Genomic DNA, 24,400 nt, shown 5'->3' on the forward strand with positions numbered 1-24,400 from the left:
ACTGTGTGTGTGTGTATATGTCTATATATATATATATCTTTTGTCTGGCGAAAAAAATTTCGCTGGAACCTACCCTCCCCGCATTTACATTAATTTTTATGGGGAAATTGGATTCGCTTAACATTGTTTCTCTTAAAGTAGCATTTTTCAGGAACATAACTACAACATTAAGCAAGAAATTACTGTATTGAATTGTAACATTCAGTCAGCTTTCAGTTAAATTACTTAAAATGTAACTTTTTACATCTATCTAGTTATACCTCATTTCTAGCTTTGGAAAGTTTAAATTTTTATTGGTAAATGTTGGTAAACATCAATTTCACAATACACACACAAATTGACAAAAAATATTTTGATCAGTAATAATCGAAACTTATGGTTAGGCAAAGTAAGAAAAATGCTGCTTGAGAACTTACTAGCAATTGATCTAAGGATATTTACTCTGTATATTTTGACATGTGATGTTGACAATTTGCGTTTTAAAGGCTATAAAGCTTTAATTTTTTAATTTCACTGTCCACTCATTAAATAATTGTCTGACCTCCCCCATAATTTAAATAAATAAAAATAAAAAAGCATAAAAATAAACATCAATGTTATCCATTGAAGTTATAAAAAATAAAAAATCGAATTCTACTTATTTCTCTTCCTGGCCTTGGTTCACTTTTTCTTCTTATAGAGCATTGTCTCTCAACCTTTCCAGATTACCTCTTTCAGGAATCTGATTTGTTTTACAAACCTCCAAGTTACATTTCACTGAAAAACTACTTGCTTACAAAATCAGACATAAAAAAACAAAAGTGTCACAGCACACTATTTCTGAAAAATTGCTTACTTTCTCATTTTTTTACCATATAATTATAAAATAAATCAATTGGAATATAAATACACTGGACCCTCGCTAGAACGCGTGTCTAAATACTGCGAATTCGCATATAATGCGGTTGTGGCCATGGATCCCAAATTTAATTAATTGCAATTCATTTTAACGCGGTCCCTGCTATAATGTGGTACCAGACATGGATCCCAAATCTCGCGTTCTAGCGAGTGTCCGGTGTATTGTACTTACATTTCAGTATATAGCATAAACAAGTACTCTGTATGAAATTTTAGTTTGTACTGACGTCGCTGGTGCTTTTTATGTAGCCTGTTGTAAAACTAGGCAAATATTAAATGAGTGGATGTACCCCCCAGAAGAATCATAGAATATCAGGGTTGGAAGGGACCTCAGGAGGTCATCTAGTCCAACCCCCTGCTCAAAAGCAGGACCAATCCCCAATTAAATCATCCCAGCCAGGGCTTTGTCAAGCCTGACCTTAAAAACTTCTAAGGAAGGAGATTCTACCACCTCCCTAGGTAACGCATTCCAGGGTTTCACCACCCTCCTAGTGAAAAAGTTTTTCCTAATATCCAACCTAAACCTCCCCCACTGCAACTTGAGACCATTACTCTTTGTTCTGTCATCAGCTCTCACTGAGAACAGTCTAGATCCATCCTCTTTGGAACCCGCTTTCAGGTAGTTGAAAGCAGCTATCAAATCCCCCCTCATTCTTCTTTTCTACAGACTAAACAATCCCAGTTCCCTCAGCCTCTCCTCATAAGTCATGTGTTCCAGACCCCTAATCATTTTTGTTGCCCTCTGCTGGACTATTTCCAATTTATCCACATCCTTCTTGTAGTGTGGGGCCCAAAACTGGACACAGTACTCCAGATGAGGCCTCACCAATGTCGAATAGAGGGGGACGATCACGTCCCTCGATCTGCTCGCTATGCCCCTACTTATACATCCCCAAAATGCCATTGGCCTTCTTGGCAACAAGGGCACACTGCTGACTCATATCCAGCTTCTCGTCCACTGTCACCCCTAGGTCCTTTTCCGCAGAACTGCTGCCTAGCCATTCGGTCCCTAATCTGTAGCTGTGCATTGGGTTCTTCCGTCCTAAGTGCAGGACCCTGCACTTATCCTTCTTGAACCTCCGTGTACCCCCAGGGGTACATGTACCTTTGGTTGAGAACCACAGTTATAGAGGATCAATATTTCTTTTTATGTGTTGTATTCAGTGTCTGTTTCTTCTTTTCCTGCTCTTTCATCCACGCTTTATATCTCATTCTCTACCTCTTCCCTTATAGTGTGTGTTTGTGTGTGTGTGTGTGTGTGTATAAAAATAGATTATTCCATACAAAAATCTACATTAAAAGAATATTGTGTTAAGGTTGCAAAGTCAAGGAGTCAGAAATTAGGGAATTCCTGTACACCTTAAGTCTGCTCCTTTGTGCATATGCATTATGAAGCAGCCTTTAATTACATTATCACATATTGCTTTCCATAGGACCCCGTTTGTTTATTTGGTGCCTCAGTTGGGATGGTGAAAGAGATAAGGTTTTATAATGAATGAGGCACAAGAGGCTACAGAAAGAGAGAGAATTGTCTTGTGGTTAAGGCATTGCATTGGGACCTGTGTGAGCTGGGTTATAGCCCTAAATTTGCCACAGATTTCCCGTGTGATGCTGGTCTAATGATTTGCCCAACATTTTTAGAAGTGGCCATTCGTTGGGTGTTCCTCATTTTCTGGGTGTCCAGCTGAGATGCCTGAAAATCATAGCTGCCCACAGAGTACTGAGTAGCATCTATGAAAACTTGGTAAGACTAATCTGCTTTCAGTCTGCTGCAGCTTGGTAAAACTGAGCAGCACTAAAGGCACAGGAACTGTATCTCTGCAAACTTAGGAAAGCAAAAGTATATCACTTAACCTTCTAGACATTAGTTGACATAACTGTCACAACTTTAAAGCTGAGAAATGTATTTTTTTAAATTAAAATCTAGATTCTGCAAAAGATCATGCCCTTGCATCAAAGCTCTCAGCTCTCCACAGGTGATTGGCTTTCTCAGGCCATGAGTATGAAAACAGTTATTTAATAGTTATAATTAACTGCAAATTCTGCAATGCATTATATGTAGTAAGTTAACGTAGGCATGACCATTTGAAAAGAAAATGTGGAACAGTAACTATGACTACATCTATACTGCAAAAAACCAAACCAAAAATACCCCAAAAAACAATCCTGTAGCAGTGAGTCTGAGCCTGGGTCAACTGACTGTTGGTTCATTCTATGGAGCTAAAAATAACAGTGAAGATGTTTCTGCTCAGGCTCTGAAATCCAGTGCGGGTGGTGGGTCTCAGTGCTCAGGCTCCAGCCTGAATGGGAACATCTACACTGTTAATTTTAGCCCATTGCGTGAGCTTGGAGTCAGTTGACCCAGTCTCTGAGACTTGCTGCTGTGGGTTTTGTTTTGTTTTGCAGTGTAGATGTATCCTATGTTAGAGGACTTTTCTTGTCATCAGATAATTTGTTTGACAAATATTCATCAAACTTTGTTTGTTTTACTTAAGAAGGCAGCATGTATGCAGGAATGCACTCTGCAAATAATGGTGGTGATTACATTTATAAATTACACTTCACCCACATGAACACCAAAGCAATATGAATTGGTCACCCACTGTTGAATCCAGCCATCTCAGGGATGGATTATGGTATCGTTATTCTTTTCAAGAAAACATGCTATAATGGTGTTTAGGAGGACAGTGAAGACAATAGCCAAATGAAAATACAGAGAGAATTTTAGATAGAATAGTACTTAAATTGGACAGGTTCTTTTCAAAATTGTTGTGAAATGGTTAAAGTCTTGATTATTGTTTCTTTTTTGAATGAAGTCATTTTCAGCTGCGCATTTTGAGTCTGTGGATGTCTTTTTTTTTTTATATATATATACTAACAAAATATATGCATGCATCCACATATACGTTGTGTAGAGAATGGATTGTAAGCTCTTTAGGGGCAAAGACCATCTTTTTGTTGTGTGTGTTGTATGGCTCCTAATACAATGGGGTCCTAGTCCATGTCTAGAACTCCTCAGAAATACAATAATAATAATAATAATGTTAATGGAGAAGAGGGTGTCAGCTATGAAGGCTGCAGGAAATGGTGGGTCTTCTCCCTTACAAGCTCTCACATTCAGCACATTTTTTGTGCCTTTGTGTGTGTGTGGGGGGGAGGGTGAAGTGGTTCCCTAAAATATTACTGAATGCTGTCTGAAGAAGCCTCGACACTGTGAAGCTTTTCAAGTGTCTTCTCCAGGTACTCAAATTGTAGTTAATTTAAAATCAAATGCTTCTAAATTAACCAATTTAGTGGATAATGGAAAACTTTTACAGTATAATATTACTTTGCACTTAAGTAATGTGGACTGTAAATTTTCTGGGGCATGGACTGTCGTCTTGGCTGTATAGCACTGTGGGGCCCTGAGTCTTGATTATCGTTCATTCAGGGATCTCAGGGTGCTTAACATTAAGCCTTTTAGACCCTTGTATGGTAGGTAAGTAGTAACGTATCCATTTTAGAGGTGGAACATAGAAGTTGTGACTTGCTCAAGGTCACATGGTGAGTTAGTGACAAAATTAGAGGGAGAACCTCAAGTTCTTGTCCTTGATTATAACCACTACACAATCCTTCTTCCCAGTGTGTTTTGATGTTAACCCACTCACCTTTGGATTTTGCTATGTCTGTTTCAGTGAGCCATGTTCAGTCTTGTCCACATTAGAAGAATCAGTACCTATGTTACAGAAAGTGCCAACTACAGTACAGCTTCACTAATAATAGGAAGACCAAAGCTGTAGTATAGACAGGACTTGCGCATTTTTTTTGCCACCATGTCATGAGAACCTGCTCTGAATGAGCTTCCATTAATATGCTTGTTAATCATAGTATCAAAGGACTGGAAGAGACTGTGAGAGGTTATCTAGTTCAGTTCCCTGCACTCATGGCAGGACTAAGTATTATCCAGTGTCTGAACCTCGTTTATACTAGCAACTTAGCACTGGTGCAGCTGCGCTGTTGTTGGTTGTCATAGTATTGGAACTAATTTTATGTTGTTGTTTTAATGTAGATGCACCCTCTGAGGATGCATCTACATGGAGAACTTTTGGAAATTCTCCCTCCTCTTTGGTCTGGCAGTGCTAGATGAAAATGCTTGTACTTGTCTAAAATTGTGCTTTCAACATTTCTACCACCAATGCTAGGCAAATAAAGTGGGGGAAAATGCTAGTTTACACAAAACTCTCTCCACAGTGCAGATTATCCAAGATATCCCTGTCTTGGCCTCTGGTCAGGTCAGGTGGAGATAATATGCCAATATCCTCTTCTCCTTTATGATGATTCATAAGCTGTATCTATATGGTGTGTTTTGACAAATTCTTCCACTATTCCTCTAGCACTGGTGCCGTTCTATTAGTGTTAGCAATGGAAGGAGCACTAGTGACCAGTTGCTGACATTTTAGTCGGAGCACATCTGAGTAATGCAGTAGAGAAAATACTGGTGGCCCATCTACAATAGCACTCTTGCTGTTGCTAGTGCCTAGGAAATGTACTAGTGTTAGAGCAACAGTAGGAGAATTTGAGAAGAACCTCAGTGTTGTAGACAAGGTTATAAAATTTGGAGCTTCATTTGTTTTAATCTAATGTAAAACCTTAGCAGCAGTTTGCTGGACTTTTAAAAATGTTTATCAAATGTAGCTGTTCCTCATGAAGGTATAGTGATAGGTCAAATATGAAGCTTACAGTTCATGTGTTTTTGACCTGTTGTTGAGTAAAAATTCTTAAAATCTTTTCAAAACTCTTTCATCCACTTGTTTAATGCAAATGGTTGAACAGATTTCGTCCATGGAAAATTAGAGCCCTAAATGAGGACTTTTTAGAGAGCTGAATGAGTGGGACAGTGTTTTTTTTTTTTTAATTGAACACTGCAAGCAACCTTAACTATATGTAAGAATATATGTTTTTCTCTTTATTCAGATATCCTTATTTTTTCTCCGCTGATTAAATAGCTTTTCATTGTAAGCCTAATGTTTGTGTTTGCTTTTAACAACTATCCCTTACTTAAGTTCTTCTGAAAACAGTCCTTCCAGTTGAGAGTTCTCCTATACGCTCTCTAAAGTAGAGATTTAGGAGATTTCCTTTTGCAAGATGTTGAGGTTAATTGGAAAAAGATTTCTTAGAAACATCAGAGTTTGGGGAAATGTAGTCTTTCACTGTTGTAGTTTTCTTATGTTTTTGGTACATTCTGTCTGCAACAACTTGGACTAAAAACTTCAGATTTATTTTATTCATTTCTCATCCTCAATGAGAACTAATGGATTTAAATATTTTTAGCCAGTGTAGGTAGCTTAAAGTTTCAATTAAACTTTTGGAAAAACAATATCAGGCTCTGGCAGAACTGGTAAGTTTTGGTTAAATCTTTAGATCAGCACTGACAGCTGAACTTTTTTGTTTTTAAAAAGTTGGTTTCATCATGACAATAGTCTTGAAGTAACAAGAATGCTAGAATTAAATGTATGTCACAATGTTTTTTCCTAAAAATAGCAGGTTATTAATATCTTGCCTCAGCTTCCTGAAGTCCTATCTTCTTGGCTGCCAGCATCTTTAAGCTTGCACCCACACCTTTTGCCATAAAGGACAAGTGGTGAATGCACTCTCTTCAGATTCTTGATCTTAGAATCAATGACTCCCTGGCTGCAGCCCTGTTAAGAGAAACTCAATGCATCAGCCAGCTCCTGTGCCTTTCCTGCTTCTCCTCACTCCTCTGGGGGTGGAGTGGATACGGCTATGCTTCTTTAGCAGCAGGATTTTAAAAAATCTTCAGTCCTATTCTTTTTCCCACCACTCCCCTCCCCTTCCAAATCCCCCATGCACTCTCCACCTTTGACAGAGTTGCTTGTTACATCAAAGTCAAAAAAAGAGAGAGAAAAGATCACAAAATCTTTGATTTCTGTGAACTCCAAGACAATTTTCCTTCCCTGCCTATCATGCAAGACAAAATAGGCTGAGGACTTAGAATGCACTATTATGTATGGATTCAGATGGTTGGTGTGTTGCTGCCACAAATCACATCATATCATGGAAGCACAGCCGGGAGGCTGGGCTCCAACTTGCTTAGAAAGAGAGGGCATAAGCACTGGTCTTGGCATTGTCAGGGCACAGTAAAAGGATATTGAGAGGCTTGCTGGGGAGTAAAAGGAGGCAGAGTGAGTGGGGACACATGGGACTGTGGGTGGGATCGGAAGGCTCGGAGGGGTGAGTCTCAAAGCCTGCCCTCAGCCAAGTGTAACGCAAGGAAGGAAATGACATACCTTGTGCATACATCCTTCTCCTTCTCCATTCTGTTGGTTTCACGCTTTCAATACAGAAGGTAAGCACCTCCTCCACATTCACACCACAGCAGATATAACTGTTGGGTGCCAGAGTGCATTACACTACTTCTTTCCCTTGGTCATGCATATTCTGTGGAATTTAAAAACTCCACCAGCTGAACTAGTTGGGTTGCAGGAATTTATTCTAGTGAAAATAAAAGCTAAACAAAGCTTTCACAGGTCTGTGTTTCAAAATAATGCCTAAAGCGTAGGAAATCCACTGACAAAGCTCTGTTAAAATAGAATGAATACATCTGTCCCCTGTGTGTATTCATAATGCTGTTGGTCTGCTTTGGTGACAGATATTTTACTACCTGTCGTCCCTGCAGAAACAACCCAGCTATAATGATATGAACAAGAGTCTCTTCTGGCTTTGTGCATAATCAAAGTTCCAATTGCAGAGTCTCCTGTGCACAACTCCATTGTTTTCAAATTATATGCTCAGTTACCTTTGTGCAAATCCCAGTTGAAGGCAGATATAACGGAGGGCAGCATGTGGCCTGCCAGAATTACTAGCAATGATGTATAAACCAGTGAGTGGGCTGGAGGAAAAATATTTTACTTGTGGAGTAAATTTGATCTGCAATTGTTAGAACACCACAAATTCGGAATTCCATAATGTCTTATTTTTTAACAAAGTCATTTTGAGTAGAATGAAATTTCAAAGTTACAAATATATACCAGTTAAATGTCCATAAAATGTTATTTCCAAAAGCAATTGTTCAAAAGCTAAGAAATTTGGAGCCAAGATTCTGCAAACTATGTAGGAACATAAAATTGCCAGACCAAATCAGACATGCAATTTGCCTAGTCCAGTATTTTATATCCAACCATTGCCAGTAGTAAGTACCAAATGCTTTGGAGGAAGATGCAAGAAACCACCTACCAGATAATTCTGGAATGACCAGTTCATAGAAGTTTCTAGCCCCTCTCAGAGGTTTGCTTATGCCCTGAAGCATGGGAGTTATCCCTCCTATTTTTTTAATAATCTCTAACGTATCTGTGGTTGTTCTATCCATATGAATATCTAACTTTTAAAAATCCTTCTAAGCACATGGCCTCAATGATATATTGTGGCAGTGAATTTCACCAAGTTATTTTTTTACACCATGTATAATTTCCTTCTCTATTTTAAATTGGTGGTTTTTCAATATAATTGAATGTCATCTTGTCCTGAGATGAAAAAAGTGGCACCCATTTTAATTCGTCTACACCATTTATAGTTCTGTATCTCTCATGTGTCTCATATGTTTTGAGAGAAGACAAACAATCCTAGTGTTTTCAGTCTTTCATCATCTTCTAAACATTTTCATTGTATCTCTAAACCCCCACTATTTCAGTTATGGTTTTTGTTTTGTTTTTGTTTTTGTTTTTCGTTGTGGGGTTTTTTTTTTTTGGATCGAGTGACCAGAACTAAATACAGTATTCTGAAAGAGGGCATACCATTGATTTACATGATGTTACAATGTCAGTGTTACTTTCCAGACTATTCTTTATGCAGCCTAATATTTGTCTTTTTTTTTGATTATGCAGCATGCAGAGCAGAGATTTGCATTGAGCATTCCACAGTGAAGTGGAAGTCCTCTTTCTGACCAGTTAATTTAAAATGCTGTAATGTGTTCCTTCCTGTGTGTACTACCTTTGTATTTCTCAACACAGAATTGAAGCTGCCACTGTGCTGCCCACTCACACAGGTTTGTTAGGTCCCTCTGAAGTTCCCTAGTTTTCTCTAGTTTTGATTAACCTAAGAAAATGTCATCTGCAAACTTTGTCACCTCCCTGTTCACCCCCTTTTCCAGTTGATTGATATTCAATTCATATCAAAGAATCTCTCTCCTTGTGTAGATCCATGGGACATCCTACTCTTAACCTTTTGCTGTATTATTTACCATTTATTCCTACTTTGTTTTGTCTGTTGGCCAGTTTCTCATTTGTGCTGGTACTTTATTTTTCACTCCATAACTGCTTAATTTTTCTAATAGCGTCTTGTGAGAAACTTTGCACAAGGATTGTCTTAAGTCTAAATAAATTGCTAGGCAGTTCTTTCTCCATTATCTTGTGGACATACTCAGAGAATTTTAATGCATCAAAAAGGGCTGATTTTTTTTCTTTAGAGAAATGGTCCCTTATCATACCATGCATCGCTAGGTATTTCATAATTCTATTTTAAATTACAATTTCAAACAATTTTCCTGGTACCTGAAACTTAATGGTCATAGGTCACTCCTGATGTCTTGTAAGCTTCCAACATTTGCTACCTTTGACACTTCAGATTTCATTCTTAAATTCTTTCAGGACGTTCAGGTCCTAGTGACTTGCTGCTCTTTAGTTTATGAATTTGTATAAATTCCTCCTCTTTTTCTGACGGTCACTCATCTTTATTACCTGAAAGGATTAGGTCTAAGAAAGAGATCTCCCCAGCATTCCTTTGGTTAAAAATAATCATTTTGCTTCTATGAAATGTTCTTATCCTTCCTTTAATTGCTCATTTTACTCCTCCTCTCTCTCAGGCTTCCTGCTTCTCATATATTTAAAGACTTTCTTTTGTCTTTATTTGCTCTTCAAATTCCTACTTTTCTCTCCTAATTTCCATTTTATATTTTACCTGCCATAATTTGCTCCTTTCTATTGGCCTCTATAGGAGTGAATTTGCATTTTATAAAAAATGTCAGTTTAGCTTAACTCTGATCCTATATAAATATCTGTCCTATCTATCCAGTTCTTCTCTCCAAATTACTGTGCACTGATTTCCAAGACCATAAACCCTCCCCCCATTTTCTGTACATACAGATTTCAGATTTCATATTGGCAACAGACCTTTCCCAATCCACCTGAACGTATATCGAAAAACATACTAAAATCTCTCCTTTTGTTTCTGTATTGCATATGAATACCTTCTTCCATGTGCCATTACACTGTGCCAGAGAATTTCACTGCACAATAAAAAGTAGAAACTCTATTATATCTACCTCCTTCATCCACTCCATAGGTCTTTAAGACCCCAAACTCCATAATGGATGGAAGTTATGCTTGTTTGCAAAACTACAGTGCTGAATTTCCTGGCTTTTAAGCATTTTTTAAAAATAACTACAATGTTTTGATGATGTTTTAAATAGTCACTAAATAAAGTTTAAATAAGTTGTAAATATGTATTAATCTTAAACATGTTTTGTTTGGGAATATATGTTTACTGAACATCACTTCTTGCTTATAGCTCATTGATCTTTTACAGTGCATCTGTGGTCTTGTTTAGGAGTACTCGTCTACCCAGACAATAATGTTGCTTCTCTTGTCCCTGTAAAATGTCATCTTTGGATACTCAGACAGTGCCTTGTATAAGTGATTTTTTTTTTTTTGTCACTGCTTGAGAGTATTGAGGTACAAATTGGGGGTACCTGCTATTTTTTCAAAGAACTACCAAAGCAGGTTACCCTTACTTCGTGTATTAATGCTCTTCTCCCCTACCCCCAGTTTCAAACAGTGGATCACAGGTGTCTTTTTTGGGTATCATTCAGTTGATTTTATCTGTCATCTGACAATGGTGTCTACAAGCCTATATCAAGTATTGCAGTGTGGCTTGCTTACTTCACATGGTGTGTAAGGTTGCAAGATGTGTGTGTGTTGGTGTTTATATAGAGAGCCCTGCAAATCTGTGGATACCCGCTTTATATCTGTGCATGTGGATATCCACGGACCATTTTTGCAGATCGGAGATCTGATGCAGATACAAATTTTGTATCCATGAAGGGCTCTATTTATATATAATACATTTATGTGTGGTTTTTATATAAGGGCGAAATATTCTGCTGCCCGTGCAGGAAATTCTAGCTGAGGGAGGTAATTGAATGATGATTGATTAGATGTAGTGTTTGGGTGCTCTGATTTCCTTGCCTAAGAAATGGTTTAAAATACACACTGGAATTGTGGAGAAAAATATAAGTTAAACAGAAAACTTCGTTAGTGTCCCTTGTATCTTCTGTCATGAGAGCCAGAGGAAATGTCTTCCTTAAGCTATCACTGGAACAGCATTTGTTTGAAGGCTCGCTTAGGCTTTTTCTTCTGGTGGCTACAGTATGTGGCGGTATGCATATGGACAAGTCTTTTTTTAATACAAAAGTTATTTTTCACAAAATATACTCTGTTTTTACAGTACCCTCCATTCCCGGATCCCAAAGTCCTTTAAAAATGTTAAAGATGTTGTGAGATAGATAAGTATTTTTATTCCCAGTTTACATATAGGGAAGCTGAAGTAGAAGGATGAAGTGCTTGGCCAAGACTACACAGGAAGTCCATAACAGAGCTAGGTACAGAATCCAGATCTCCTAACTATTGCTTATTTGCTTTAGCCATTAAACCATCCTTCCTCTCTCGGAAGCTCTTATTTTGTTATGCACACAGGCATTCTGGAAATTGTGCTATAGAATGATACCACTATAAGAGGAATGAAGGTGTGCATTCATTGTTTAGAATCTAGATGGTCTGTTCTGGACCAGTCACTGAAATAAAGTGGCCACACTGAGTTGTGATATGTGGAAAAAGAACACATTAGGGTGACATGCACTTTGCTTCACCAATTTCTGACCTGCAATGCTTGCCTTTGCAGATGGAACATGAGGATTTTGTAATGGAAGGGCATGGCAAGACTCCACCTCCTGGTGAAGAAAACAAACAGTGAGTCTCACGTTTATTTAAAAAGGGCCTTACCATAGTAAATGGTGGGAACCACTCTTGTTTAAACGTGCTGGAAGCATTGGTTGTTCTTGGGGTGCTCGCCCTTGGTTTCTTAAATACACGTATTTCATAGTAGCTAGTGACTGAAAAGTCAGTGTGCTGATTTGCCTTAAATTCTGAAACACAAAATTCTGCTTTGTATATTCTGCAGTGGGCTAATCAGAATTTGTAGTTAAAGGATTAATGGCGTTAGGAAGCTAGAGCTGAGAAAGTGAACTCACTTTACCAGTGGAAATGTGTATATGAAGCTTTACATGTTCCTTGTCTGGTGAAACCACTGTGAAATGCACCAAAAGAAGAGTTTGCTCATTGTCAACCCTTGGTGTGCATCTGGTAGATTGGTGTTCCCTGAAATGTGAATGTTACTTTGTTTAAAATAAATTTCCAGAAAGGAACTGGAATTGTAAATGAAATGTCCTTTACTGGATGGACCATTTTAGATCCTGGCCTTTTATGGTTTGAGGAAAGAGGAAATGTAATAAAACAAAGTGACTAATTTCTATTAAGAAAGTGCATGGAGAAAATGTGTGTTTAAGTACTTTTTGGTGGAAATCTAGAAACCTTTCTTTGGCTGGGGGAGGGCAAAGCCCTCTGCTAATGGTACTGTAATAATGGATGTCCTATGTATATCCTAGATAATTTCTTTGCTCGAGCCAGTGCCAACATTGTTGTGATTATTCTTTTCTTGACTTCTCTCTTTGTAGAGGGTAGGAAGATCTTGGATCTTTGGCAGAGCCAGACCATAGAAACTTTTTTTTAACATACAATTCCAGTGTCACTTGGTCATTTAAAGGAAGAGAGTGATCTTACCCATCCCTAAAACACTGCCTTCTAGCTAATGCGGGGAACCGTGCTGTTTCATTGGTTCTGGTCTTAAGCTTTTAGTAGGCTAGCAACACAGGCTGCTACCTCTGTGGCTGAAGTTGTTTCTTAGATAGATAGCTAAGATGAACTCAGGGAGGTTCTAGTACTGAGCAGATGCATTCTTTTCCATAGTGGAAATGAGCCAAGCTTTTCAAAATACTTGTCATTTCTTTCTGTTCATACTAGTATCATAGTAAATTGAAGAAGAGTTGCAAACTTGTGGTAATTGAAACATGCAGAAAATTTTTGAAATGAAGCAGATAATGTAAAAAAGTGGAAGTTAACTTTCTGCCTTAATAAAATTTCTCAGAGACTTAATGGGGAAACAGTATGTGATTGCAGAGAATAACATGGAGAGGTATTATGCTGGCCTCATCAAAATAGTGTGCTCTGCCTTTTGTTGCTGCCTTTGTTTACTGTGAATAAAATCAAGAATTCTTTCACAGCTGACCTGATTTCTAGCTGCAGCTTTTCAGGTGACTTACAACATTGTATTTTACCTTCCCAGAACTATTTTGACTGGAGAGAACATTCAAAACTGGCAGTGGGCAGAGTTCGTCACCAAATTACTTGTATTACTGTACAGTGGTGTCCAGAGGTCCCTGTCAGGATCAAGGACCCTTTGTGCTAGATGTTATACAAATACAGAGTAAAATGCTAGAGCTTACCATAAAGATCTCTGTCCTAATTAGGTTACTAATAAAATTTGTACAAGTGTAAAACTACAATTTTGATACCTCAGCTAAAAAACAAGGATAGTCACATTATTCAGCTGTAGTATAAACACAATACTTCGTTGAGGATATTGCTGGTCATCTGGATTTCTTTTTACCCACCATCTTAATTTTTCATCTACCTAAGTGAATATACTATAGGTTAGTTAAAAAAAAAAAAAAAAGTTTGGCTCTTGTTGCTTATGCTTCATTGACCTGGCAATTGGAATTAAAAATTGATGATAGTTGCAAGACATTTTGTGGGTCCAATAATCCAATTGGTTGTAAGTCACCAATAACTTTTACTTTTATAGTAGTTCAAAATGTTGTCCCAGTTTCAACTATGTTCACATCTTCAATGAATATTTTATTCTATAACCACTTCTTTGGAGCTATTAGTACTTGGATGAGGCATAGGTAGACTTTACTGTTGTCCTCCCAGTTAATATCAACTGAAATTGGGGCTAGTTACTGAAGAGAGGTAGATTGCATTTTGGTATATAAGGGACTTAAATGTAGATGTGTAATAGGCAAATAGATTGTTAGTGGATAAAGGGAGAATGGGAATAGAAACATGCACTTATTTAGAGACCTATCAATAGGTGTAGTACTTGCATGGTATTGGTTAGCATGTGACATTTCCTTCATTAGCAATTACTGTGTACATAATGGTGTATATTAGCAGGCATTTGTAACTGTCAGTTGGCCTGAAGACTTTATTTCTGTAGTGGGGTTGAATCTCAGTTTATTTTACCAGGGGATAGAAACACCTTCACTAGAGTGCCTAGTGGAAGAGTCTAGTATTAAAAGAACACTGTCAAGATTGTTGAGGCATAGGACTGACCTACCTTGAACTGTGATTCCATCTGGAAGGGTCCTGATTTCATTAACTGAACCGTCTGTCTCGGTCTGTGTGTCTCTCAAAAAAAATATTTTTTTCTAACCAATCTATGCTGCATCTGGAAATTTTAGAAAACAAATGGCAATGCCATGCACAGATTTTGTAACTATTAGGAAATAGGGGGTGATAGTACTTATTGCCGATGTGCTTTTGAAATATCAAACAGGATAAAAAAGACTGAACCTATTATACAGTTACTGCATTAAAGAAAAGCTGTAATGGAAGGTGTATAATACATAAGTACATTGAAAAGGCTGTTACAGTTCTTATGGGGTAGAGCAGGTGTTCTCAAACTGGGGGTCAGGACCCCTCAGGGGGTTACGAGGTTATTACACGCGGGGTCGCAAGCTGTCCGCCTCCACCCCAAACCCCGCTTTGCCTCCAGCATTTATAATGGTGTTAGATGTATTAAAACCTGTTTTTAATTTATAAGGGGGGGTCACACTCAGAGGCTTGCTGTATGAAAGGGGTCACCAGTACAAAAGTTTGAGAACCACGGGGGTAGAGTGAGGGAACTTGCTAGTTAAACTGTTTGACCTTGGTTATTGAATATAAATAAAAAGTGCTTCTCTTAGAAATCTGCCACTAGCAGTTCAGACAATAGATGTGACTGATATTAATTGAAATAAATTTTTAAAGAGAAAACTAGGACTTCTAAAATCATTGGCTTAAATGAAATATTTGGTTATTGAGCTCAGTCTCAGCCTCTATAATTGAAAACTGACCCCTGCGGGTGGTGGTAATCATCTTTTTGCTCATGTATTGACATCCATTGGTAAGAAACTGAGCTCAACTGGTGCACTCAAGGAATGGGGAAGAGACTTGTGTTCTTCAATAAATGTTCACTTGTAATTCAAATCTGCTAATCGCTTCCCATTGTTATTTCTCAACTCTTCCCGCGCCCCCACACAGTCTGTAATATCAGGCATTCGCCCTCTCCCTGCTGGTTGGTGGCAGAGCAAAGATTGTCAGCCAGTCTGGAGCCAGGGCTGCCTGTCTGTGGAGAATACCAGAATTCTCTGCCTCCATTCCTGGGCAGGTTGTAGACCAGGAGTCATCTCTTTCTGTAGTGGAGACTTTTTTTGGATAGGAGTAAAAAAAACCTGAATTTGACTAGGGCTGTCAAGTGATTAAAAAAATTAATTGTGCAATTAAGCAATATTAGAATACCATTTATTTAAATATTTTTGGAATATTTTCTACATTTTCAAATATATTGATTTCAGTTACAATACAGAATACAAAGTGTACAGTGCTCACTTTATATTTATTTTTGATTACAAATATTTGCACTGTAAAAAAACAGTATTTTTCAATTCACCTAATACAAGTACTGTAGTGCAATCTCTTTATCATGAAAATTGAACTTACAAATGTTGAATTATGTTCCAAAAACCCCTGCATTCAAAAATAAAACAATGTAAAACTTTAGAGCCTACAATTCCAATCAGTCCTACTTCTTGTTCAGCCAATTGCTCAGACAAACAAGTTTGTTTAAATTTTGAAGAAGATAATGCCTGCTTCTTGTTTACAATGTCACCTGAAAATGAGAACAGGCGTTTGCATGGTACTGTTGTAGCCAGCGTTGCAAGATATTTACATGCCAGATGCGCTAAAGATTCATATATCCCTTGATGCTTCAACCACCATTCCAGAGGACATGCGTCCATGCTGATGATGGGTTCTGCTCGATAACGTTCCAAAGCAGTGCAGACTGATGTATGTTCATTTTCAGCATCTGAGTCAGATGCCACCAGCAGAAGATTGATTTTCTTTTTTGATGGTTTGGGTTCTGTACTTTCCGCATCAGAGTGTTGCTCTTTTAGGACTTCTGGAAACATGCTCCACACCTCGTCCCTCTCAGATTTTGGACAGCACTTCAGATTCTTAAACCTTGGGTCAAGTGCTGTATCGTGGAGTAGGGTGGGGTCTGATTATTACCAGAACAGAGCTGTTTTCCCCCTTTTTTTATCTTGACTCATGGCTGGTAAGGAGAGAAAAAAGAACGACAAATGTCCTCCAAGTCCTGCTTTTTATCCAGGGGCAGTAAGACCAAAGTGTCCCAGCAGCAGAGAGGAGCATGCAGACATACCAAAGGGCAATCTGAAGGTGCCAGAGCAGGCCAGGTCCCCCTGTAGCCTTCCAGACATGGGACCTAACTCCCGTGGCTGGTGTGAAGGCTTAGACTGGGTATTGGGCCACTGAGGGCCTCCAGCCCAGGGGGAATGCAAGAGGCTTTTTAAGCGGATCCCATAATGGCACCTTAGTTTTCCAAGGGAGCAGCAGCAGCAGTAGCCGACATCACTGCAGCTATGCAGCAGCCTTGTCCCACTCTTAGCCAATGGGCGGTTTATTTCAGAGGGTAAGTGACCATCCTCCCCCACTAGTAGATCCATGGGGATCATCATCCCCTCAACCTCAGGGATGCCCCCTGAAATAATTATGTGGCTCTACTTCAGTCTGGTCAGACAGGTTTGCTCCATGCCTGTGGAGCCTTTTCTTGTGGAGCCCTTTTTTGTGTAAAGGGATATTTGTCTGTTCTCTAAGGGTCTGATACACAAGGTTCATTTGTTAGTTAGGTGATTTACATATTCATTTAGTATTTTTCAGTTTGGAAGCATCATTCTGTTCTTCTCCACAGAAGGGCTGTCCTGGCCCCAGGCTGACTGTTGATCTATGCTCTGCCTCCAACCGGCAGGGAGATGGGGAGTGCTCCACAGTACAAACTGTTGGATGTGCATAGGCATGAAAAATAGTTTTCCCATTCTCTACATTCTTTCAACAATAAAAAAAAAAATGGTACGAGAACAGTAACTTTATTATTTGGTAAAATATTTATTAAAGCTGAGAGACTGCTTTGCACAGAATTGTTGATAGCAGAAGTTAATGCATGCCTTTGATCTCACTAGCTAAGGAGGGTTATGCTCTGGTTATTGCATGGAAGTGAGCCACCAAAAGCTGAGTCTTCCTCAGGCTATGTAGGTGGCTTTCTTTCCTCAGACAGTATGAACCAATGTCTCAGTGCAATATTTATTTGGGAGAATTATGCTTTTGGCAATGCTTTTTTTTATAGAGGAGACTTGAAACAGAGGTCCTGATCATGTGTATTCATTAAAGAACCCTTGGGAGCTTTTTATGAAGCTTAGAATTTTAATCTTTGTGTCCTGAACAAATTCCAGTTGCATAATTACTAACCTAAAACTCTCATTGTTTTGATTGGACAAAATATTCTTCAGTTCCTGTTTTAAACTGTTCAATAGTTTTTCTGGGTTCTATATAATAGCTGCTATGTTTCATTCCAGAGCTGGCTGCATTTCATTGCTTGGAGGAAAAGATTAGTATATGAATAATTTATGAAGTGCTTTAGGATCATTTTGAATGAAATTGTGTTTTGCTAATTTCTAACATGCTCTGGGGGCCTCAGTAAGTAAAGTTGCTATCTTTACAGAAGTTTAAAATATGGAAGAAAAACTGATGAATTCTCTTTTTTTAGTCTTGCTATACGCTGAAGGTAGCTAGACTGTCTTTGATGGCCTGCTAAAGAGAGTGAATTCTAAAGGTGTGGGGGATCTCAACTGGAAGAGCCCTGCTTCTGGACATATAGCCTGGGATTTTCAAAGAAGCCTAAGAGCAGGGGTGGCCAACCTGAGCCTGAGAAGGAGCCACAATAATACGTCAGCAGCTCCCCGCCCCCGCTGCGCCTCCCACTCACTGGCAGCCCTGCCAATCAGCACCTCCCCCTCCCTCCCCACACCTCCCGATCAGCGGGAAGGGTGGAGTGGAGGCAGGGCCTGTGGTAGGAACAAGGGTTGAGCAGTGAGCACCCCCCGGCACATTGGAAAGTTGGCGCCTGTAACTCCAGCCCTGGAGTTGGTGCCTATACAAGGAGCCGCATGTTAACTTCTGAAGAGCTGCATGTGGCTCTAGAGCCACAGGTTGGCCACCCCTGCCTAAGAGAGTTAAGTGCCCAAGTCCCATTGAAATGCAGTGGGAGTTGAATGTCTGATTCTCAAGTGTCTTTAAAAATTCCAGATGTACTGTGCTCAAATTTAAGGTCATGGCTGATCTTTTCTGCCTTGGCTGGGCATAAAGTAATAGCCTCTCAGATAAATGTCCCTGACTTTAAGGCTCAAAGATTATCTCCAACTTTGGTAATTGCACTTGGAAGCAACTGGGGAGCCACTGTGGAGACCTGAGCATAGATGGTGTTCATGCCAGAAAGTGGTGCTGAGGAAGCATTCGTCTCTATTCTGTACTGTCCAGAGCTTCTGGGTTGACTTCAGGGGCATAGTAATAGTTCAGCCTTCAAAAGTATGGAAGATGACAAAGTCAATATAAAGGAGGAATGGCCACATTCTCTTTTAGTCAGCTATAAATTGTGATAAGCATTACAAGCCACCAATTCTCCCTGTGAATTCATGAGCAACAATTCAGGATCACAAGGCAATAATTGGGTATATCCCTTCAGGAGATGAAGACATAGCCTTCTCTCTCATGGGCTCCTGTTGCTGTGTAATTCATGATGACTTGGATCTTCATCCTCATCTTCCAAGCTTAGAGGGTCCTCTTGTCTTTTTTCTCTCTCCTAACTTCATGATGTCATGCCTGCAGTGGGAGCCATTCAGAGTACTGGTTGTACCTCTAATTCCCCAATCTCTTGGAGGAGGAGGTCATTCCCCTATGTTTTTTTCCTTTTTATCTCCAGGCAGGAGCTATTTCCAGAGATTTTGTTTCTCCCTCCCTCTCTGCAGCAGTGTGGTAGGAAAGCGTTGGGATTCCCAAAGGGCAGAAGTTTATCATTAGGACCTGGCATTTTGGAAACTACAAGCCAATAGTCACTAGCTGCATTTCTTTCCTGGTTGGGGTGAAATATGGTCTCGAAGAGCAAATAAGTCAGAGGGGCAGGAAGAGCACAGGGTGTGGGATGCTCTGACTGCCACAGTAGCCAGGTATTTGTTCCCCAGTTGTTGCAAGGATGACCTTAGTTCCTAAGGTCAGTCCCTGTTGTGCTTGGTATCTCAAACCTTCACTACTTCTGAGATTCTGTCAGCCCCCCCTCATACTAATGGTAGTTCAGAAACCAAACAATAAAAAACCCTCAAATGGTTTAGATTCCCAGGGCTGGGGCAGGGGATCGGGGCGCGGTTTTGGGGCTTGGACTTACCTCCGGCAGCTTCTGGTCAGCGGTACAGCTGGGGTGCAGAGGCAGGCTTCCCACCTGTCCTGGCACTGCGGACTGGGCTATGCCCTGGAAGCGGCCTGGAACAGGTCCGGCTACTAGGCGGAGGCTTGCAACTCACGCCCATGGGCACCGCACCTCCCCTCCCCCTCCTCCCACCTCCACCCCCCCGTTCCTTCAAAGTATGTGAAGTGCGGAGCCGGTATCAGAGCGGCCAGCTCTCATCAGAATGATCCTTCTAAGATGATCCTTCTAGTGGACAATTCAGATGGTTGAGATCCTGTAATAAAATGTCAATATGACAAGGCCTTTTTGTTTACAGGATGTTTCTTCATGAGTGAGGTGCGTCAAGCATGAGTGTTCCTGACCAGCATTTTTTGTACCGCTCAATATAATCCCCTGCCTCTCTAAATAAATATATGTATTTTTAAACTCATTCACTGGTCCTTTCAAAGTGGGTAATCATGGATAGGGTAGAAGCAAATACCGTAGCTGCAGAAGCAACCAGGTCTTCATATTGATAAGCCTGTGTAGTTCAATAGTCTGGGTGTGTACCATTTCTTTAAGCTTGATTAGCTCAAGCTGCCTTCTATAACAAAACATGCTTTTGTATAGTGTGACCAAAAAAGCACACACAATCCACATCCCACAAAAATACCAATGCTTTCAAATACTCAAATGCCATGAGTGCTGCTTCCATTTTCAGAGGAGTTCCCTCGTGTCTTCTCAGGAATTGGTCTACTTACGGGTACTCTGCAAGACAAAATTGTTTTTAGTCTCATTGTCCAATGAAAGATTTTACAGAATTTGGCATGTCATCAAGAACTTCCTCAGGTACCCATCTTCTGGTTTCGCCAGTTAATCAGGATGATTGGAAATTGCAGGCTCTGCAGCAGTTCATTGCTACTTCTCAGTCAGCCTGATGGGTGCCTCTAATAGAAGTAATGCAAGGCACTCCCACCATCCCATAAGCTGATTCACACCCCTGTCATCATGAGGTTTGAATTCTTGGTTAAAATATAGAATTGTCACTCTGCATGGCAGTAAAATTATTAAAACAAATCTGGAATAGTTTGCTCACAAGTTGAACGATTCTGGCAATGCCAAGTGGGTAAGATAATGCAATTACGTTTTTGCAGCACCAATGTAAGTTTTAATACAGAAGAGTTTACATCAAAACTCTGTTTGCATTTCTTGAGGTAATACTTCAAGTACTGACAACCCCTTTCTCTTCAGACCTGAAAAAATAAACTTCAGCTGTTAGACCACAAACTTTTGAAATAGAAAGTTATCTTTCACTACTCTTCATGAACCTCAAATTAACTAGCTGCAGAAAAGCACAGTTTCCAAATTTATAATCGGTGTGAAATATTCTATTCATTGTTTGTTTCTTCTACTTTGAACAAGGGCCATTATTGCCTTTTTTTTTTTTTTTTTTTTTTAGGCAAAGCTTAAAGTGGGCTAGATTGCCAGGGGGTGAAGACCAATCTGTAAAAAGACTCAGTGGGGTGGCAGCGTGCTTTGACCAACACTGAAGTATTTTTTCTCCTAATTTGTAAATTGAGATATTCTACTTTTTCCAAATATATTCCCAGTAAGTATTGTATTGTTTTTCAGGACAAAATGCTCATTTGTGTTGGTGCTGTAACAGGATGATGTGCATTGGAATATGTTGGGTGTGTCATTTTGGGGTGTAAATTAGTGATGAGTTTACTTTAGTTTGTCCTTTTTTTTTTTTTAAATGTTTAGTGTTTGCAATTTTACCTCTTGCTTATCAGGGGACCACCATATCAGGTTCTATTTCAGTGATACTCAAATAAATTGGTTAGCTCACGAAAGCTCATGCTCAAATAAATTGGTTAGTCTCTAAGGTGCCACAAGTACTCCTTTTCTTTTTGCAAAGACAGACTAACATGGCTGTTACTCTGAAACTCAGACCTCAGTGGTTCAGGAGCCAAATTAGCGATCGACATTACCCAAAAGAGCCACAAAAAGAAAAGGAAGACTTGTGGCACCTTAGAGACTAACAAATTTATTTGAGCATAAGCTTTTGTGAGCTACAGCTCACTTCATCAGATGCATGCAGTGGAAAATACAGCGGGGAGATTTATATACACAGAGAACATGAAACAATGGGTGTTACCATACACACTGTAACGAGAGTGATCAGGGAAGGTGAGCTGTTACTGGCAGGAGAGCGGGGGGGGGGGGAAGAGGGGGAAACCTTTTGTAGTGATAATCAAGGTGGGCCATTTCTAGCAGTTGACAAGAAGGTCTGAGGAACAGTGAGGGGGGGGAATAATCATGGGGAAATGGTTTTACTTTGTGTAATGACCCATCCACTCCCAGTCTTTATTCAAGCCTAAGTTAAATGTATCCAGTTTGCAAATTAATTCCAATTCAGCAGTCTCTTGTTGGAGTCTGTTTTTGAAGTTTTTTTGTTGAAGAATTGCCACTTTTAGGTCTGTAATCGAGTGACCAAAGAGATTGAAGTGTTTTCTGACCGGTTTTTGAATGTTATAATTCTTTACCTCTGATTTGTGTTTATTTATTCTTTTACGTAGAGACTGTTCAGTTTGGCCAATGTACATGGCAGAGGGGCATTGCTGGCACATGATGGCATATATCACATTGGTAGATGTGCAGGTGTACGAGCCTCTGATAGTGTGGTTGATGTGATTAGGCCCTATGATGGTGTCCCCTGAATAGATATGTGGCCACGGTTGGCAATGGGCTTTGTTGCAAGGATAGGTTCCTGGGTTAGTGGTTCTGTTGTGTGGTGTCTGGTTGCTGGTGAGTATTTTGCTTCAGGTTGGGGAGCTGTCTATAAGCAAGGACTGGCCTGTCTCCCAAAATCTGTGAGAGCGATGGGTCGTCCTTCAGGATAGGTTGTAGATCATTGATGATACATTGGAGAGGTTTTAGTTGGGGGCTGAAGGTGATGGCTAGTGGCATTCTGTTATTTTCTTTGTTGGGCCTGTCCTGTAGTAGGTAACTTCTGGGTACTCTTCTGGCTCTGTCAGTCTGTTTCTTCACTTCAGCAGGTGTGTACTGTAGTTGTAAGTACGCTTTATAGAAATCTTGTAGGTGTTTGTCTCAGTCTGAGGGGTTGGAGCAAATGTGGTTGTATCGTAGAGCTTGGCTGTAGACAATGGATTGTGTGGTGTGGTCTGAATGAAAGCTGGAGGTATGTAGGTAGGCATAGCAGTCAGTAGGTTTCTGGTATAGGGTGGTGTTTATGTGACCATCACTATTAGCACCGTAGTATCCAGGAAGTGGATCTCTTGTGTGGACTGGTCCAGGCGGAGGTTGATGGTGGGATAGAAATTGTTGAAATCATGGTGTAATTCCTCAAGGGCTTCTTTTCCATGGGTCCAGATGATGAAGATGTCATCAGTGTAGCGCAAGTAGAGTAGGGGCATTAGGGGACGAGAGCTGAGGAAGCGTTGTTCTAAGTCAGCCATAAAAATGTTGGCATATGGTGGGGCTATGTGGGTACCCATGGCAGTGCCACTGATTTGAAGGTATACATTGTCCCCAAATGTGAAATAGTTATGGGTGAGGACAAAGTCACAAAGGTCCGCCACTAGGTTTGCCGTGACATTATCGGGGATAGTGTTCCTGACGGCTTGTAGTCCATCTTTGTGTGGAATGTTGGTGTAGAGGGCTTCTACATCCGTAATGGCTAGGATGGTGTTTTCAGGAAGATCACCGATGGATTGTCATTTCCTCAGGAAGTCAGTGGTGTCTCGAATGTAGCTGGGAGTTCTGGTAGCGTAGGGCCTGAGGAGGGAGTCTACATAGCCAGACAATCCTGCCAATGCCTGAGATGATGGGGCGTCCAGGATTTCCAGGTTTATGGATCTTGGGTAGCAGACAGAATACCGCAGGTCGGGGTTCCAGGGGTGTGTCTGTGCGGATTTGTTCTTGTGCTTTTTCAGGGAGTTTCTTGAGCAAATGATGTAGTTTCTTTTGGTAACCCTCAGTGGGATCAGAGGGTAATGGCTTGTAGAAAGTGGTGTTGGAGAGCTGCCTAGTTCTTGTCAACTGCTGGAAATGGCCCACCTTGATTATCACTACAAAAGGTCCCCCCCAACCCCCCGCTCTCCTGCTGGTAATAGCTCACCTTACCTGATCACTACCGACATATAGTAGTGGAGAAACTGACTCTAGTAAAAATTTTATCACTATTTTCGGGGTGTGTGTGTGTGGGGGGGGATTTGGCCAGATTGGACTGCAAATTCCCTCTCCCCCACATATGAACCAAACTGGAGGATAAAGAGTCCAAAGACCTACAAGTTAGAAAAAGCAGTAGATGAACCTGAGCCCCGCTGAAGTAGATGAATGACCCAGGAGAGGGGATGTTCTGTATATTTATCAGCTTTACCTGTGATTATTTCACTTAAAGGGCTACATCCTAGGTTAGCCTCACTCCTAAACTCTTCATATTTCTTTGACTACTGGAGATTTGGCTATAATTAGATTGACCTCACATGGAATATGAACCGTCCAGGGGAGTGAGTGGTGGGGGTATTGTTTTATTCATCCTAGGATTTATTCACAGAAGATAATCCTCCTTGGTTCCCCTTCTGAAAGGAAGAGATTGTTGGAGGAAGAATATGAGTCTGCGATTAGATTGTTTACATAGGAAGGTCCAGCAGCCTTAATTAAGATCTATTACCCGCAACTGAGGTTTGTTCATTGAGACATGGAGGAGAGCACAAACCCCTCCCAGCCACTACCTCCCCCCCCCCCCCTTGTTTTTTCC

General features: G+C 40.1%; 1 protein-coding gene across 3 annotated transcripts in view; it reads left to right on the plus strand.

Moving 5' to 3' along the window:
- Window positions 1-24,400, plus strand: part of TNRC6B (trinucleotide repeat containing adaptor 6B) — a 222,269-nt gene that overhangs the window by 70,325 nt on the left and 127,544 nt on the right. For 2 of the 3 annotated variants that reach the window (XM_075124191.1, XM_048834703.2), the window contains exon 4: window positions 11,848-11,915. The exons of the other annotated variant lie outside the window; for it this stretch is intronic. In XM_075124191.1, the coding sequence (XP_074980292.1) occupies window positions 11,848-11,915 (68 nt within the window). The remainder of the gene's footprint in view (window positions 1-11,847; window positions 11,916-24,400) is intronic. 3 annotated transcript variants of the gene reach the window in all.

Source organism: Caretta caretta, chromosome 1 (assembly GCF_965140235.1).
Source record: "Caretta caretta isolate rCarCar2 chromosome 1, rCarCar1.hap1, whole genome shotgun sequence".
In the NCBI taxonomy this organism is placed as follows: Eukaryota; Metazoa; Chordata; order Testudines; family Cheloniidae; genus Caretta; species Caretta caretta.